This window comes from Puma concolor, chromosome A3 (assembly GCF_028749965.1).
Source record: "Puma concolor isolate L17-30 chromosome A3, mPumCon1.1.hap2, whole genome shotgun sequence".
NCBI classification, from domain to species: Eukaryota; Metazoa; Chordata; class Mammalia; order Carnivora; family Felidae; genus Puma; species Puma concolor.
In genome coordinates, this window is record NC_141669.1 from 110,137,447 (window position 1) to 110,152,394 (window position 14,948).

Consider the following 14,948-nt stretch of genomic DNA (forward strand, 5'->3'; position numbering starts at 1 on the left):
AGAAAGTTTGAAGGTCAGATTGGGCTCATTTTTGGGTGTTAAAGTGTCCTTGTCTTGTGTTTGTTTCCTTTTAAAAAAAATTTTTTTTAACATTTATTTATTTTTGAGACAGAGAGAGACAGAGCATCAACGGGGGAGGGTCAGAGAGAGGGAGACACAGAATCTGAAACAGGCTCCAGGCTCTGAGCTGTCAGCCCAGAGCCCGACGCGGGGCTCGAACTCACGGACCACGAGATCATGACCTGAGGCGAAGTTGGCTGCTTAACCGACTGAGCCACCCAGGCGCCCCTTGTGTTTGTTTCTTCCTGTGCCTTTAACTCTCACCATTAGGAGATGGAACCATCCAGGCAGTGGCACTGTCTGGAGCCCACTCAAACCATGCAAATAGCAGGCTGGACATATGCCTTTTGGGAGTGGTCCACAACCAATGATGGGAGGTGCTGCTGTATACATTCCCCGGCTCCCTTCCCCTCCGGTGGGGTAACTCTGAACACGTTTTCTCTGCCGCCTCCCAGAAGGTCCCAGCAAAATGAAGTTCCTGTTGCCCACGGAGTCAACTTGCTAACTCCCCCCCGTACTTCTCACTTCCAATGTTCCCAGGGTTCACTTCCCTAATATACTACTTGTACATGGATTCTTGGTCTCAGGACTGACTCCCGGGGGCAACCAGCCTGAGATAGCAAGTAACCCGCACATCAACACAATTTCCTAAATGTAAGGAAAAAGAAGGAAAACTGTGCTCTCTTTGGACATGAGCAAGTGTATTTACAATCCTGATTTTAGATTCTACTTATCTGGTCACGGTGATCCATTCATTAATGCTGATGCAATTGACCTTGATTTTGTACCAGATATTTCCGAATCCATCCTCTTACTTGATGTTCGTGAGGTAGGTGGTATTATACCTACCATTATGGATAAAAAAAAAATCCTGAAGTTCAAACAGGTGAAATGATTGGCCCAAAGACTCCAGGCATGGGACAGTGCTGGAGCTCAGGTCTTCTGCCTCTCCGACTTCTTCATTCTACAGAACTGCCCCTGAGAAACTCCACATTATCCTGAGACCTCTCTGGGCTAGAGAAGAAACCCCCAGAGTGGAGTTCAGTTGACTGTTCAGATGGAGAAATTTTGTCTTATTGTGAAACTGATTTCTTCTCAAGCACAACAGCACAGAGAGGCTAAGAGGAGCCTCCTACCTCCAAACAGGCTCCAGTTCACGGCGGATAATCTCCTGGAAAGCAGCTCTCTTTCTCCCAACATCTCAGGACTGGGAAGTATTGAGATGCCTTGCTGGTCTGTCCCTGAAGAGGGTGGGAGTGAGGGCAAATGACAGCCGTCAAGGCTCCCAGGCCCAACTCGGGGGAGTGTAAACCTTCGATGGGATGGTAGCATACTTGCCCTTCCTTCTACATGGGAACACAGGAGAAGTCAATAAGTAACACACAGAATTAACTGTGGCTACACAGCCACAGCAGATCCCCTGGTCAGATCCCTGTGGATCTCTTTGGCTCTTGTCAGTGTCCCTCACATATCTGCAACAACCTTTTCCGGGAAACTGGCCCTGGGCAGTGGTTTATCGTAAAAGAATATAACTGAGGAACAGACAGACAGAAAAGATGCACAGGACAAGGTCCGGGCAAAGGGCTTGGAGCTTCCGTGCTCTCTCAGCATGCTCGATTCGCCCAAATCTCCACGTGTTCGCCAACATGGAAGCTTCCCCAACCCTGTCCGTTTTGGTTTTTATGGGGGCTTCATTACCTGGGCACAACGGATTAACTCATTGGCCACTGGTGGATTAACTCATTGGCCATCAGGATTGGTTTCCCTGGAGACCAGCCCCCATCTGTAGGTGCTTTCCAAGTCACCTCATTAGCATAAACTCATGAAGGGGCTGCTTACGAATCACAAGACACCCATTTCACCTTTATGGCTGTGAAGCAATTTCAGGAATTGAAAACGAGAGATCAAGTATTATAACCAAAGATGCTTCCACTGATCTTACTCAGCAAATTCCAAGGGTTTGGGGAGCTGTGAGCCAAGAACCAAGGATGAAGACCAAATATATATGAGAAATGTATTTTGGTCATCTAGATGACCAAAATCTTATAAATCACAATGTTGCAGATGGTATAATTCCTTCATTTTGTTTTTGATTGCTAAGTAGCCCTGAGTCAAAACAGCCAGTTAAAACAAATTAGGAGCTCTAATTGTGGATTTGGAAATTCAAGTACAACACAGCTGATATAGGAATTTCCAGGACCCTACTTCTCTCTGCTTAGTCCTTGAAATTCTCTCTCCTTGGTGTTGAGGGTTGTTTCTAGAACCCGGAGCCCTGGGGGCATAACACCCCCACCCTGTTGGATGCTGACGGCACCTCTGATAAACCCACATGTGTAATTCTCTCCATGGATGGTATTTTCTCCTAGGCCCCTGCCCTCTCCCCCAACCTCCCACTCTTACCCACCTCCCTCCATCCAGAAAGGCCAGCTGTGGTAGGTTCTCTGACCCTGACCTGTTTGTAGCTTCCTCAAGTTCCTCTCTGGCCTTCTGCCAATTTCCTTCCACAATTTATAACGAAGCCTGCTAGAGTTAAAGCAATCTTATTGTTTAAGAAAGCAATGCTTTCCCACAAAAAGATTTCCATTAAAATAAGATCTGGGAATTCCAAGGGCTGACCAGGTGGGTGGGTGGTGGGTAGAGATAAGACCTTCTGACCAGGGTAGGGGAAGCAGCTTGAGGACGCAGTGATACTTAAACATTGAAAGAAAAGCTCTTTTTTTTGGGGGGGGGGTCAGCTCTGGACTGGGTGTAGCCCCCAGAAAGATCCCTTTAGACGGGGAATGGTTAGTACATGGGACTTATGCAGTCTGAGGCCTCCCATGGGTCCAGGTGAAGCCTCCCATTTGACAAGAGCAACAGCTAAACCTGATGAGTAGACTTGGAAGGGTCTGGGAAGGGCTTAGAGGTGTCCCAGAGACATAATGCCTTCTTCTCGTTTCCCTGGGAATGTTTGATTTATTCTTTTTGCAGGTGCCCGTCATTCCCAGTGACATGGAAGTTTGGCTCCCTTCCCTTCCAAGGGGAAACTGGGTGCCCGGCTGTAACCCATCTGCTGCCAGAGGGAGGGTATGAGAGGAAGGCGTCGCCTGCCGTGTCCGGCTGCACGGTCTTGGGGCAGAATGAGCACACACGCCCGGCACAAGCTGGGTTTGCCAGAGCAGCGTCTGAGCTTTCCGCTGGGGGAACAGAAATTTGCCAGGATGCCGTGTCTGTGCGTCTCCTCCATCACCCGCTCAGTGTGCGTGGCCTATCACTGCCTGTGTGGGGGCACACGGCCCCCGCTCTTCATCTTTCAGTTGAGACCATGGCAGGCTCCAGAGGGTGACACACAGCGACACACGGGCATCTTAGGGTGTCCTTGTCCAGCCACACACAGCACGTGAAGAAAACATGTTGGGTGGAAACACAAGAAGTGACCAAATCTCAAGGTGTGACGTAGGACCGGGGGCGCCTGACCCAATGGGCCTCTGCCCCAAGTTCATCTCTTCTTATCAGCGAGCTTGAGGGAGAGAGTGTAAACGTCTCACGACAAACTCATGGCTACTGCCTGGGACACATCTCGTGAGGACCATGGGGTGAGGTCTAAATGTTGCAGAGCGCATCCTAAGCAAGATGGGGAGCAAAGGCTCCCGGGAGATGCTGGCCGTCTGCAGAGGCCCTGAAGCCAGGAGGGGCCCCGGCTACTTGAACAGTGTGCTTGACGCCCGGTGCTTTTGGTCTTTATCTCCTAGAGGGCATTCTCACTGGAATGCGGATAATTTACCCCGGATTAATGAAAAGGCCAGGACCGGGGTGCCTGGGTGGCTCCGTCGGTTGAGCGTCCGACTTTGGCTCAGGTCATGATCTCGAAGTCTGTGAGTTCGAGCCCCGCGTCGGGCTCTGTGCTGACAGCTCACAGCCTGGATCCTGCTTTAGATTCTGTATCCCTCTCTCTCTGCCCCTCCCCTGCTCATGCTCTCTCTCTCTCTCTCTCTCTCAAAAATAAATAAACATTAAAAAAAATAATAAATCTTTTTAAAAAACAAGGCCAGGACCAAACCTCACCCCACACCTCCCTGGCCATCAGGGAGCACAAAGTTGTGCAAATATACCACCCTCTAAAGCCCAAGCCTGCTTTCCAGGCTTCTCATCCGGATGTTTTGAGCGAAAAGCCAGGTTTAAAATAGGAACTGCTAACAGTTTTAGGATTTTCAAATGGTGCTGGTGGTCAGAAGTTACTTGGCAGGATTTGGATGTGCTGTCTGCAAAGGAGAGAAGGTACTCGAGCGGCACTTGCAGCAAAGACAGGTTCTTACACTTAAGTGACATAAAAACCCTTACAGGTTAGCACCGTCCAGGGCAGGCAGGAATGAGAATTGCTCCAGCAATGTAGGAACATGATCTAGCCATATCTAGAAAAATTTAAATTATTTATATTGAAACTATTCCACAGAAATAAAAGCCACACGTTGCAAGGCTATATGTACAAGGATGTTTATTGTTTGCAGTGGCAAAAAAACCCTGAAGGTCCATCAGCAAGGAAGTGATCAAATCAACCAGGGTCTATCTACACCATGGAATATTACACGGCAATCTGAAAGGACACATTAGCTAACCAGCTCGCTGTTGAACTGGAAAGAGGTTCATGAGGCAGTGTGAAGTTATAAATCAAACTGCGGAGGAATAAATGTGATATGTACAATCATAGTGTTTTTTAAAGGAGCAATCAAATTAAAAAAACCCTCCCTTGTATACCTAAGCACAGTGAAAATGTGGAGGTTGCACAGCAGGCAGGAGGGAGAGAATGGGTTGGGAAAGGTAGGGGGAGCCAAGAACTAAAACCTGGCACAAAAAATGAAAAAAGCATAGAATAAAGTCCAGAGAATATTTGGAATATAAAAGCTACATTGTTACTGCAAGTATGTACACATGTATATGCAAATATTATGGCCTAGGAGGTAAGAGGGCAAACCGAAAACAATGACTTCATCAGATGCTGGGATTGCCGGCAATCGGATTTCCATTGTCATTTGAATGTCACTTTTACAATAAGCACATTTGGAAGAGTCAACACTTGGAGGGGCTGAGAATGCAATGTTAGCGAAATTATTCACATTTAGAATGACTGTATCAAGAATAATTCGGAGGTCCCTTACAGTGTGTTACACACAGTAGCTGCTCGGCAACCTTTTGCTAAAGTGAAAAACCGAAGCCTTCCCTTGACCTCATAATTCGTAAACATCAGCAAGGATGTTCAAGCACATATAGTCTCAAAAGCTTCGTGAATAATGTTTGCATTTGAATCACCATGTACAAATTCCCTTTCACGCCCCACTTAAATCTGATGTCTGGAACTGTTAATGAAATGAGAAAAGACAGCAATTATAGAAAATGTACTATGTTGTGACCTGTTTTCACCTAAGAAATGAAGTCATTTTGCTTCTGTGCCTGTGTGTGCCCTTATGGTTAGTTACACTCAGCAGGGCTGGGCTGAAATTTTCAACATCAGCCTGTAAGTAGTTTCTTTCTTTCTTTCTTTCTTTCTTTCTTTCTTTCTTTCTCTTTCTTTCTTTCTTTTTCTTTCCTTTCTTTTCTGTCTTTCCTTCTCTTTCTTTCTTTCAACATCAGCCTGTAAGTAGTTTCTTTCTTTCTTTCTTTCTTTCTTTCTTTCTTTCTTTCTTTCCTTCTTTTCTTTTCTTTTTTAAAAAAAAAATTTTTTTTTAACGTTTATTTATTTTTGAGACAGAGAGAGACAGAGCATGAACAGGGGAGGGGCAGAGAGGGAGGGAGACACAGAATCCGAAGCAGGCTCCAGGCTCTGAGCTGTTAGCACAGAGCCCGACGCGGGGCTCGAACTCACGGACCGTGAGATCATGACCTGAGCTGAAGTCGGACGCTTAACCGACCGAGCCACCCAGGCGCCCCCCTTCTTTTCTTTTCTTTTCTTTTCTTTTCTTTTCTTTTCTTTTCTTTTCTTTCTTTCTTTTCTTTCTTTCTTCCTGCTCCTTCCTTCCTTCCTTCTTTCCTTCCATCCTTCCTTCTGTCTTTCTTGCTATTGTTATTATTAAAAAAATAAAAATAAAAAATGGACAGGGAAGAAATGACCCACATGGCTTGTACTTCTATCTTGTGCTCTGCTCAAGAGTCCAACAGGACTGTGGAAGCAGAAGGTGGGCACAGTGCTGGCCGTCTGAGAACTACGGCCTTCTGGCCTCCATCCCACCCTCCTCCTCCTCCTCCTCCTCGGTGCAGATTCAGGGCAGGGGCTAGGCCCCCCAGGCTCCCAGGGGAGAGCCGCTACCCTGGGCTGCCCCGCCCCCAAGTCCTCCACTGGCTTTCCGTGTATTTAAACCTTCCAGAAGTAGCCTTGAGAAGAACGCTGATAGCAGTGGAGGCTCAGAACAAGAGGTACCATTATCAACATTCATGTTTTAAAATACTTAGGATACACTGTCCGAGAATGCACATTTTTCTCCCCTTACAGACTCTCTTTAAAGGAGAATTGATAATATTCAGCAGCTGGTGCGTCCAAATATGGTTCAACAATTCCTGGGGCGGAGGGGGGGGGCGCCTCTAAATGCACCCCAGAGCGTCTCTTGGGGCATCTTAGAGCAGTAGCTTCATTATTTGTACTTAAGCCGTATTCCTATTTTGTGATATATTTATTTGTAACTAATATTAACTACTAGCATTTTGTAGTATCTATAGGTAACTAATAAGAAGTAGATAATAAGTGGCATATCGCCTCTTGCTTAGGGCATGAGTGAGTTCTTTGTCGGGTCTCCCTAAAGACGTAGCTTCTCTTGAACCTTTGTGGCAAGGAATTATTTTTTTTTATTTTTTTTTTTTTTCAACGTTTATTTATTTTTGGGACAGAGAGAGACAGAGCATGAATGGGGGAGGGGCAGAGAGAGAGGGAGACACAGAATCGGAAACAGGCTCCAGGCTCTGAGCCATCAGCCCAGAGCCCGACGCGGGGCTCGAACTCACGGACCGCGAGATCGTGACCTGGCTGAAGTCGGCCGCTTAACCGACTGCGCCACCCAGGTGCCCCAAGGAATTATTTTTTTTTATAGAGCTAAGTGGTTCACAGAAATGACGGCCCCTCACCGAAGTGGGAGTAAAAAAGCAGCCAGAAATTGGCGTGGTACCCGTGTAAAGGGAGTATATTTAAAGATTCTCATTTGCATATACACAGAGAGATACAGAAAGGGCTGGGGGAACGAACATTAGAAAGCAAACATGCCCATTAAAAATACTTTCTCAAATCCAGACAATAGTTCAGAGCCAGGAAGAGCAAATACTTATCCTTCTTGCGAAAAACAAAAACAAAAAGAAAAACACCGAAACCAGAACAAAACAAAACAAAAACCTTTGTGCCGTGGTCACATCCTGCTGTGCATCTGGTCTGCTCTGGGAACCGGCCTGGCAAGATCGCCTTACGCGGTGATTTCTGGGCCTTCGTCTAGCTTTACTTCTGTGTCTGCTTAATCCCTTTCTTGTATCTTAGTTTGATGAGAAGAGTTAAATAAAACCTCCATGTAACCAGGTATTAAGATACATGGCCATCAGTTCAGACCGTTTCGTATTTCCAAAAGTGGGGTTTCTGCGGTTTCGCCAGAAATCTGTGTTTGGGTTTGGGTCTTGCGAGCAGTAAGAAAGGGATCACAAGACAGCTCTGGGATTGCACAGAGGGGAAGACCTGGGGTGACACAAGCCAGGATTGAATTTTGGCTCTGCTACTCTCCAGCCACTTCACCTGTTGGAGCCTCCGTTTCCTCATCTGTACAGTGGGAATAGCACCTACCTCTAAGAGGGGTCCGGAAATAGCGTGACGCGCGTGGCAGGGTCCCTGGCTCATTCTCTTATCTGTTCACCCAACATTTACTGCGGAAGATGGTGTGCCAGACCCTCCGCTGGGACCTGAGAATGTGGTGATTAAAAGGCTGCCCTTCAGTAGAGCCTGGAGGGGATTGGTACACACACATTTATCAAAAGCAGACGGGTACCCATGGGAATACTTGGTTCCTCATGTGTACCTTCGGGACACGTGGGGGTTTGGGTCTGGAGGAGAGGAACTGGGATAACTCAGCGGCTTGCTCACCCCCCCATCCCCGTGGCTGCCAGCCTGCCTGCAAGCTTATGTCGCAATAAACCAAATGAAAACCAGCGGGCAGAGCATCACAGGCTGGTCTAGGGTGACCCGAAGTCCCGCTCCCCTTTCCAACCAAAAATCACAGTGCTTGACAGAGCAGAGCTCCCTGATCAGCCGCCACAGGACCCGCTGGTAAAGCTTGTCATCTTGTTTCTCACGGGACAGCTCCTCCTGGTTGGCCACCTGGGTGGCGTTGATGCAACTGGTGACAAACTTCTCCTTGGTCACGTTGGCCTCAGAGCAGCCATTGTAGTGGATCCCATCGGGGAACTGCCAGTAGTTGGCCTCGTAGTACCTGTTGCCTTCAGCGCCAAGGTCGATATCAAGCTTCTGGCCCTGCCTGATGAAGGCCCCAGGGCGGATCTCAGCCGTGTGCGCCTCCGTGACCTGGGAGATGCTGGGCAAAGTCTTCCGGTTCCACTTGATTCTGTGCTTTATGCCTCTTGCCTTGACTGCCGAGAGCTGGCTGAACAGCAGGACGCAGACAATGGCCAACCAGCATCTGCCCAGATGCTTCCTCATTGTGTCAGGATCTGCAAGAGCAAAGGCCGGGACGGTTACTTTCTCCGGTGGGGTTCCTGGGCTCCCCTGCCCCCCTCCTGTGTGCAGATTTTAAGCAAGGAATGCAACCTCACGCCGTTCACATTTTCCAAAACCATAATAGTTTTCCCATGCTCCGGTTGTACTGGCTAAGCCAATCCCCAGTTTCTTGCTTTTGCCTGAAATTATATGCACTTAGGGCAGAGATCTGGTTTTCTCATACAGATAAGAAGCTACAACTGGCAATTATAAAGCCTTTGAATATGCATGGGAAAATACATGAGTAATGACATAATACGTATAGGTTTTCTTTGGTGTTCCCAAGTCTTTGAAATCAAGGGATCTCTGGAGGAAAGCACCCAGAAGAGTTGGAACCACAGGCTTCCGTGCACAGACTGTATTCTTAACCTTCCCTTTTTATTCTCTGTTGCCCTAAGCTGGCTCTGGCCCTGGTGCATTCTGCTATCCATTCAAAGAAAGTCACCTGGCTGCTGACCCTAAAGGGCTTTATGGTAATGACGGGGAGAGAGAGACAGAAGCGTGGCCAGGAGACCCCTGCCTCCTGTGTCAGGGGGTCAAGATGTGTTATAGACGACGCTCCCAGTCTCACCCCTGGGGGCGGCGTGACCCCACCCTCCCCGTCGCCTAGCGTTTTATTGAGCACTTACTAAGTGGCAGCCATTGGCATTGACTAGCTTAATTCTCACGTGGGGTAGGTACGTTATCATTCCCATCTTATGAAAGTTGTGCTGGGTTTCAGAGTAGGTAAGTCACTGGCCCAAGGCTGCACACTAATGGGTGGTGGATTCGAATCCAAGTCTGTCTGACACTGTTCCCATGTGCCCAGTTTCCATGCATCATGGCCTTTCTGGGCTGCAGAAGGGCACGGTGCTTAGATTTTGTGCTTTTGACTCACTGGGCACAGAGGGCAGCACCGACGGCCCCCAAGCTGAGCAAAGAGCAGGGCTCGTGAGGAATTTCAAAGGAGATGAGGGCCTGGGGGAGAGCCGAGGGTCCAGGGTCAAGGTGGCCCCTGGGCATCTGAAGGGCTGCTGATGACATCAGGGGATAGTCCCCCTTCCCTCAGCCCCCGAGTCTGGTAGTTTGTCACGTCTGGCTCCTGAAACTACAATAGCTATTGTGGAAATCTACTTCCCAAGGTCAACTGTTCAGGGCATTCCAGGACCTGGACCCTTGTCGGTGTGGATCAGAAACGCAGGAACAGTGACCATAGCCAGGCGTGCTTACGCCGTGTCCTAGATGAAGTTTTAAGTGAGTCCATTCGTGCCAGAGCTGAAGGAGGTGGAAAAGTTAGCTTGCTTAGCCCCTAACACCTGCTCCCTGTCATATTCCCAAAGTGACTGGTCCACCTCTGCTAAAATGTCCAACTCCAGTGTGATGCTGGTTCTTACGTAGGAAAAAAGGCAAAACGCAAGCGCAGTGCAGTCCCCTCTAGATGCCTGGTGACCTCTCTTTCCCTGCAGGCATGGTCTAGTCTCTGGCCCAGGGAGGGCATGAGTGCGCCCGGCAGCAGCCTGAGCACCCAGGCTTCTGGCACCTGACCCCCCACTGCTCCCTAATCACAGTGACCTCAGATCAGCCTTCTCCAAAGAGAGCCGAGCATGAAGCGAACATTCATTAATCACACCCCATGCCCTCAGCCCAGACTCCTTGGAAGGAGAAATGTTAAATAAGAATAATAACACAAATTACAGGTGTGTCAAACTAAAGACACAAAAGCACAGAGATCTCGAGAAAGAAATTCATGTTCATGGACAAGGGTGTGAAAGCACAAAGAAAATCCCAACCAGCCAACCGTAAAATAGCATTTTATTGTCAACACCAGAAGCAGACACGCAACACCAGTGATGCCCCAACATTCCTATGTGTCCCCTGACTGGGGACCCACGCCAGGGGGTGGGAGAAAAGAAATCCCGGCACGGTTTGCAGTCTGATTAGAAATGAGCAACCCTGACCACAGAAATGGAACCCAGCGCGAACTCTGGCTCCCCACCTACCTTGGGATCTCTCTGGAAGTGTGTCTCTGGAGCCTCAGCAGCAGTGTCCTCCAGGGCACGGTCCTGCCTATGTAGGAACTGCAGGGGGAGGCGGCATCCCCGCTGCTCTCCAAATATGGCAGCCCTCCCCTCCCGGGCAGGACCAATCAGGGGTTCCCAGCCCCTCCTCTGCCTTGAGGATAGACCTTCTCATCACTCTCTACTAATAAACACCATGTGAAGATCTTGATGAAGTTCAGGAAGACTTGAGAGTTACTTTTGATTTTACTTTCTTTTCTTTTATGTATGTCTGTATGTATTTACTTATTTACTTAGCCGTTACCAGTTTATCACAAAGGACATTATAAAGGAAACAAATGAACAGCCAGATGAAGTTCGTAGGGCAAGGTCTGGAGGGTTCCAGTTGTCCCCATGGAGTCCCCACGGAGTGTGGGGGCACTATATCCCTGAATGTTGATGAGTTCACCAACCCGGAAGCTCTCCAAACCCCTCTGTGCCAGTAACGGGGACACAAGCCAAATATTATAACCAAAGATACTTCTAGCCAACCCCCCCCCCCCCCCCCCCCGCCTCACTCAGGAAATTCACAGGTTTTAGAAGCTCTATGCCAAGAACTGGGACCATTACTATATCACAATGCCCCAGCTGGATAGGTGAATGGATACATCTGTCCAGAGTCTGGTTAGGGCTATTTTTAAGGCTGGTATTTTGAGAGGTGCCTTGTAGAACTGGAATTAGCAGTGTTAGAAGGAAAACACTTTCCCACCAGTATCTACAACAGAGGGTGTTGCCGGATATGCATGCTGTCCTACATCTAAAGCCCAGCCTCAGGTAGCAAGGGGGCTTTTGCTGGGCAGCCACTGTGGCCAGGGTCTGGTTGGGAAGAGGGTAAGAGATCAGCCGGGCCACAGGCCCCCTCCCAGCGGAGACTGCCAGGGAGTGAGGTACCCCACTCCCTTTGCGGAGGTAGAAAAGCAGGGTTCTAGAGGGACCCGCGAGAGGCCTGGCCAGCATTTTAGGTTTTTGGTCCGTGTAGGAATGCCTGAGCCGCCGAATTAATCCAAGGCCAAAAAGTCAAGATCTATGGAAACCCACAGGACAGAGACACATGGAGATGAAACCGACACTGTTCAAAGTCGGCTGGGAGTGAGTTTTCTCAAGAGCAGAGGGGAGAGGATCTGAAGAACCAGCCACTCCAGGCAGGAGGGGCCGTGCGCAGTTATCCGGTGACCATTCCTTGTACAAAAGGGACTTACTCTGGTGTCCCGGTTACAGTTATTACTGTCATGCGAGATCAAAAGTAAATTCTGGAGGAAAGAACGGCGTGAGATTAGCCTGTAAACGGAATGTGATCTATATCCCGAATGCCCAGCGATGTTGGCTGGATTCACCTCAAAGCCCTTTTGCGAATAAGCTGAAGCGGTTGTCCCAGGATGACCAGCAGATGGCGCCATGAGGTTACAAAGACCTATCACCCTGGAGGTGGGAAACCCCCGAGGTCAATGCTGCCCCTGCAGGGATTTGGGTCCTCCAGTTGGGCCTTTCTTTCTCCTCTGCCTTTACTTTTAAATTTTATTTCACTTCCTTATTTTTTAAGGCTTTAAAAAAAATGTTTTATTTTATTTTTGAGAGAGAGGAGAGACAGAGAGACAGAGAGAGCACGAGCAGGGGAGGGGCAGAGAGAGAAGGAGATACAGAATTCAAAGCCGCTCAGAGCCTGACATGGGTTCGAACTCATGAACCGCGAGATCATGACCTCAGCCGAAGTCAGACGCTTAACCAACTGAGCCTAGGTGCCTCTATTTCATTAACTTAAGAAAAAAAACCTTTCCATTTTCTTTCTAGAATCAGAGACTTTTTGGTCCTGTGAACACACACACACTTCAGTATTGCAAACTTACTATAGACTATTTGCAAAATGCTGAAGGGAAGAAGTAAAAAAAACAAAAACAAAAAACCAAAAAAAACCATGTTAATATTTCACTATCCAGAGACAAGGGTCATAATTAAGGTTTGGGGTGTTTAGAGCTGGAAAGAGCTCCGAATCCTCCAGCTCAGCTCCTTCACATTGTGAAGTCATGGGGCCAGATAGGCTCAAGGCCACCCAGCCCCACGGGCAGTGCTGCCCTCCCATCGCGGGCCCATTGCCCTGAACTCTGTGTACTGTCCACCCTGCCCGTCCTCATCGGGTGCGAGCACCTCCAGGCCCCTCCATTCTTCTTTCTAGTCTTTTCCTGAGGAGGACTTTGCCCAGGAGGTGGTGGGAGGTTGGTGCAGAGCTGATGAGGCTGCAGATTCCTCTCGTCAGCAAACAAAGAGGCACAGAAGAACAGGGAAGACTGTGGAAATGTTCGAGAAGATGGGAGGGGCTCTGGAAGCTGCAAACAAGTCGAGAAAACTGTTACCCGGACTCAGAGAGTGCAGGACTGCCCCAATCCTGCCTGACACCGGCTCCCCGCCTACAAGGATGTACAAACAAGCAGCCGAGGAATTAGTGAGAGACCATTAGTCTCTACGTGAGCCGAGAGGCCAGGTTCGAGGGAATTGTGTCTTCTGGCATTGAGAGTTGTATGAGGAGTATCATTGAATGTGGAGCATCCTTGATTAAACAGGGAGAACAAGACTGATCCCACAGGGTTGGGTGCTCCATGATGCAAGGGACTCTGATGGATTTCTCTAGAAAAAAATTATGTGGATAATTAAATTATGTGGATAATTAAAAAAAAAAAAAATCGACAGAGAAAGGCTGAGGTCCAGAATGCACCAGTGGGTCATTATGATTTCAGCTCCTAGTTCGATTAGATCTTGACCTTTGGAGGGCACTTCTAGATAGAGTGGGCATTAAGACACAAGGTGCCATGCCAAACTGTACCCGGAAGGGTTAGTGGGTAGGAGGATCACCCACTATATCTTGGCTTCCTGAAGAGAAGTCTGTTATGTGCTTGGACTATATGCTGTGCCAAAGGAGGGATAAGGCCAGCTAAAACAGCTCATGGCCTAATGGCAGAACTGAAACGTGTTTCAGAAAATAATACTGATGAGATAGCTGTGTAGCTGTCTAGCTGCACTCAATTTCTTTCTTTCTTTCTTCCTTTTTTTTTTTAGTATTATTATTTATTTTTGAAAGAGAGAGACAGGGTGCCAGCAGGGAAGGGGCAGGGAGAGAGGGAGACACAGAATCCAAAGCAGGCTCCAGGCTCTGAGCTGTTAGCACAGAGCCCGACGCGGGGCTCGAACTCACAAGCCGCGAGATCATGACCTGAACTGAAGTCGGATGCTTAACTGACTGAGCCGCCCAGGTGCCCCATCAATTTCTTTCTTTTTTCCTGGAGTCTACTATTCACAGAAAGCTGAACATATCCTAAGGGCACAGCATTGTGCATTTTTACAAACTGAACACACCCGTGTAACCTACACCCAGAAAAATAAACCGAACGTGACTGCACCCCCGAAGCCTCTTTGTCTCCCCGTTGGGTCCCTGCCCTCCCGCCTATGCTGACCACTGTGCCGACTCCTTACGTCCTAGATGAGCTCTGCCTATGGTTGTACTTGGTATAGAGAGAATTATGTAAACAATCTTTTGTGTCTGCCTTGCTCAGCTTGGGTCTTGTAGAGTCACCTGCATTGTCAGTTGCCCGTTCCATTGGGACACTCCTCCACAATTTTCTTCTCTGTTCCCCTGGCGGTGGGCGTTTGGGTGGTTTCTGGTTTGGGCTCTCGCCAAGAGTTACTGTGAACATTCTGACATGTGCTTTTTGGTGGAATGGGATTGCTTTTGTGTCGGGTGTGAACTCTGAGGGGTAGACTTGCTGGGTCATAAAATATGCCTGTGTGCAGCTTTTATATTCTTGGAATTCTGATTATTGCTCTGGGAAGATTTTAAATACCACCTTCCGGGGCACCCGGGTGGCTCAGCTGGTTGAGTGTTTGACTTCAGCTCAGGTCATGATCTTGAGGTTTGTGAATTCGAGCCCCGTGTTGGGCTCGCTGTTGTTGATATGGAGCCCACTTCAGGTCTGCTGTCCCCACCTTCTCTCTGTGCCCCTCCCCCGCTCATGCTCTCTCCCTGTCAAAAATAAATAAAACATTTTTAAAAATCTTAAAAAAGACCACCTTCTCCTATAGCTTGCCCACTCTTTTCTCTTTTTTTTTTCTTTTTTTTCTTTTTATTTGTTAATGTTTATTTACTTTTGAGA

General features: G+C 48.3%; 1 protein-coding gene across 1 annotated transcript; it reads right to left on the reverse strand.

Annotated features, from left to right (window-relative positions):
* Positions 1–7,178: 7,178 nt before the first annotated feature.
* On the reverse strand, positions 7,179–10,828 carry PRND (prion like protein doppel). Its single transcript, XM_086701755.1, has 2 exons — positions 10,753–10,828; positions 7,179–8,727 (listed from the first exon to the last, which is right to left on the reverse strand). The coding sequence occupies exon 2, from the start codon at positions 8,714–8,716 to the stop codon at positions 8,180–8,182; it is 537 nt and encodes a 178-aa protein (XP_086557881.1). The 5' UTR covers positions 8,717–8,727; positions 10,753–10,828; the 3' UTR covers positions 7,179–8,179.
* Positions 10,829–14,948: the final 4,120 nt, after the last annotated feature.

Excerpts from the sequence above, each read along its gene's own strand:
- PRND (XM_086701755.1), bottom strand. The coding sequence starts at position 8,716 with ATGAGGAAGCATCTGGGCAGATGCTGGTTGGCCATTGTCTGCGTCCTG.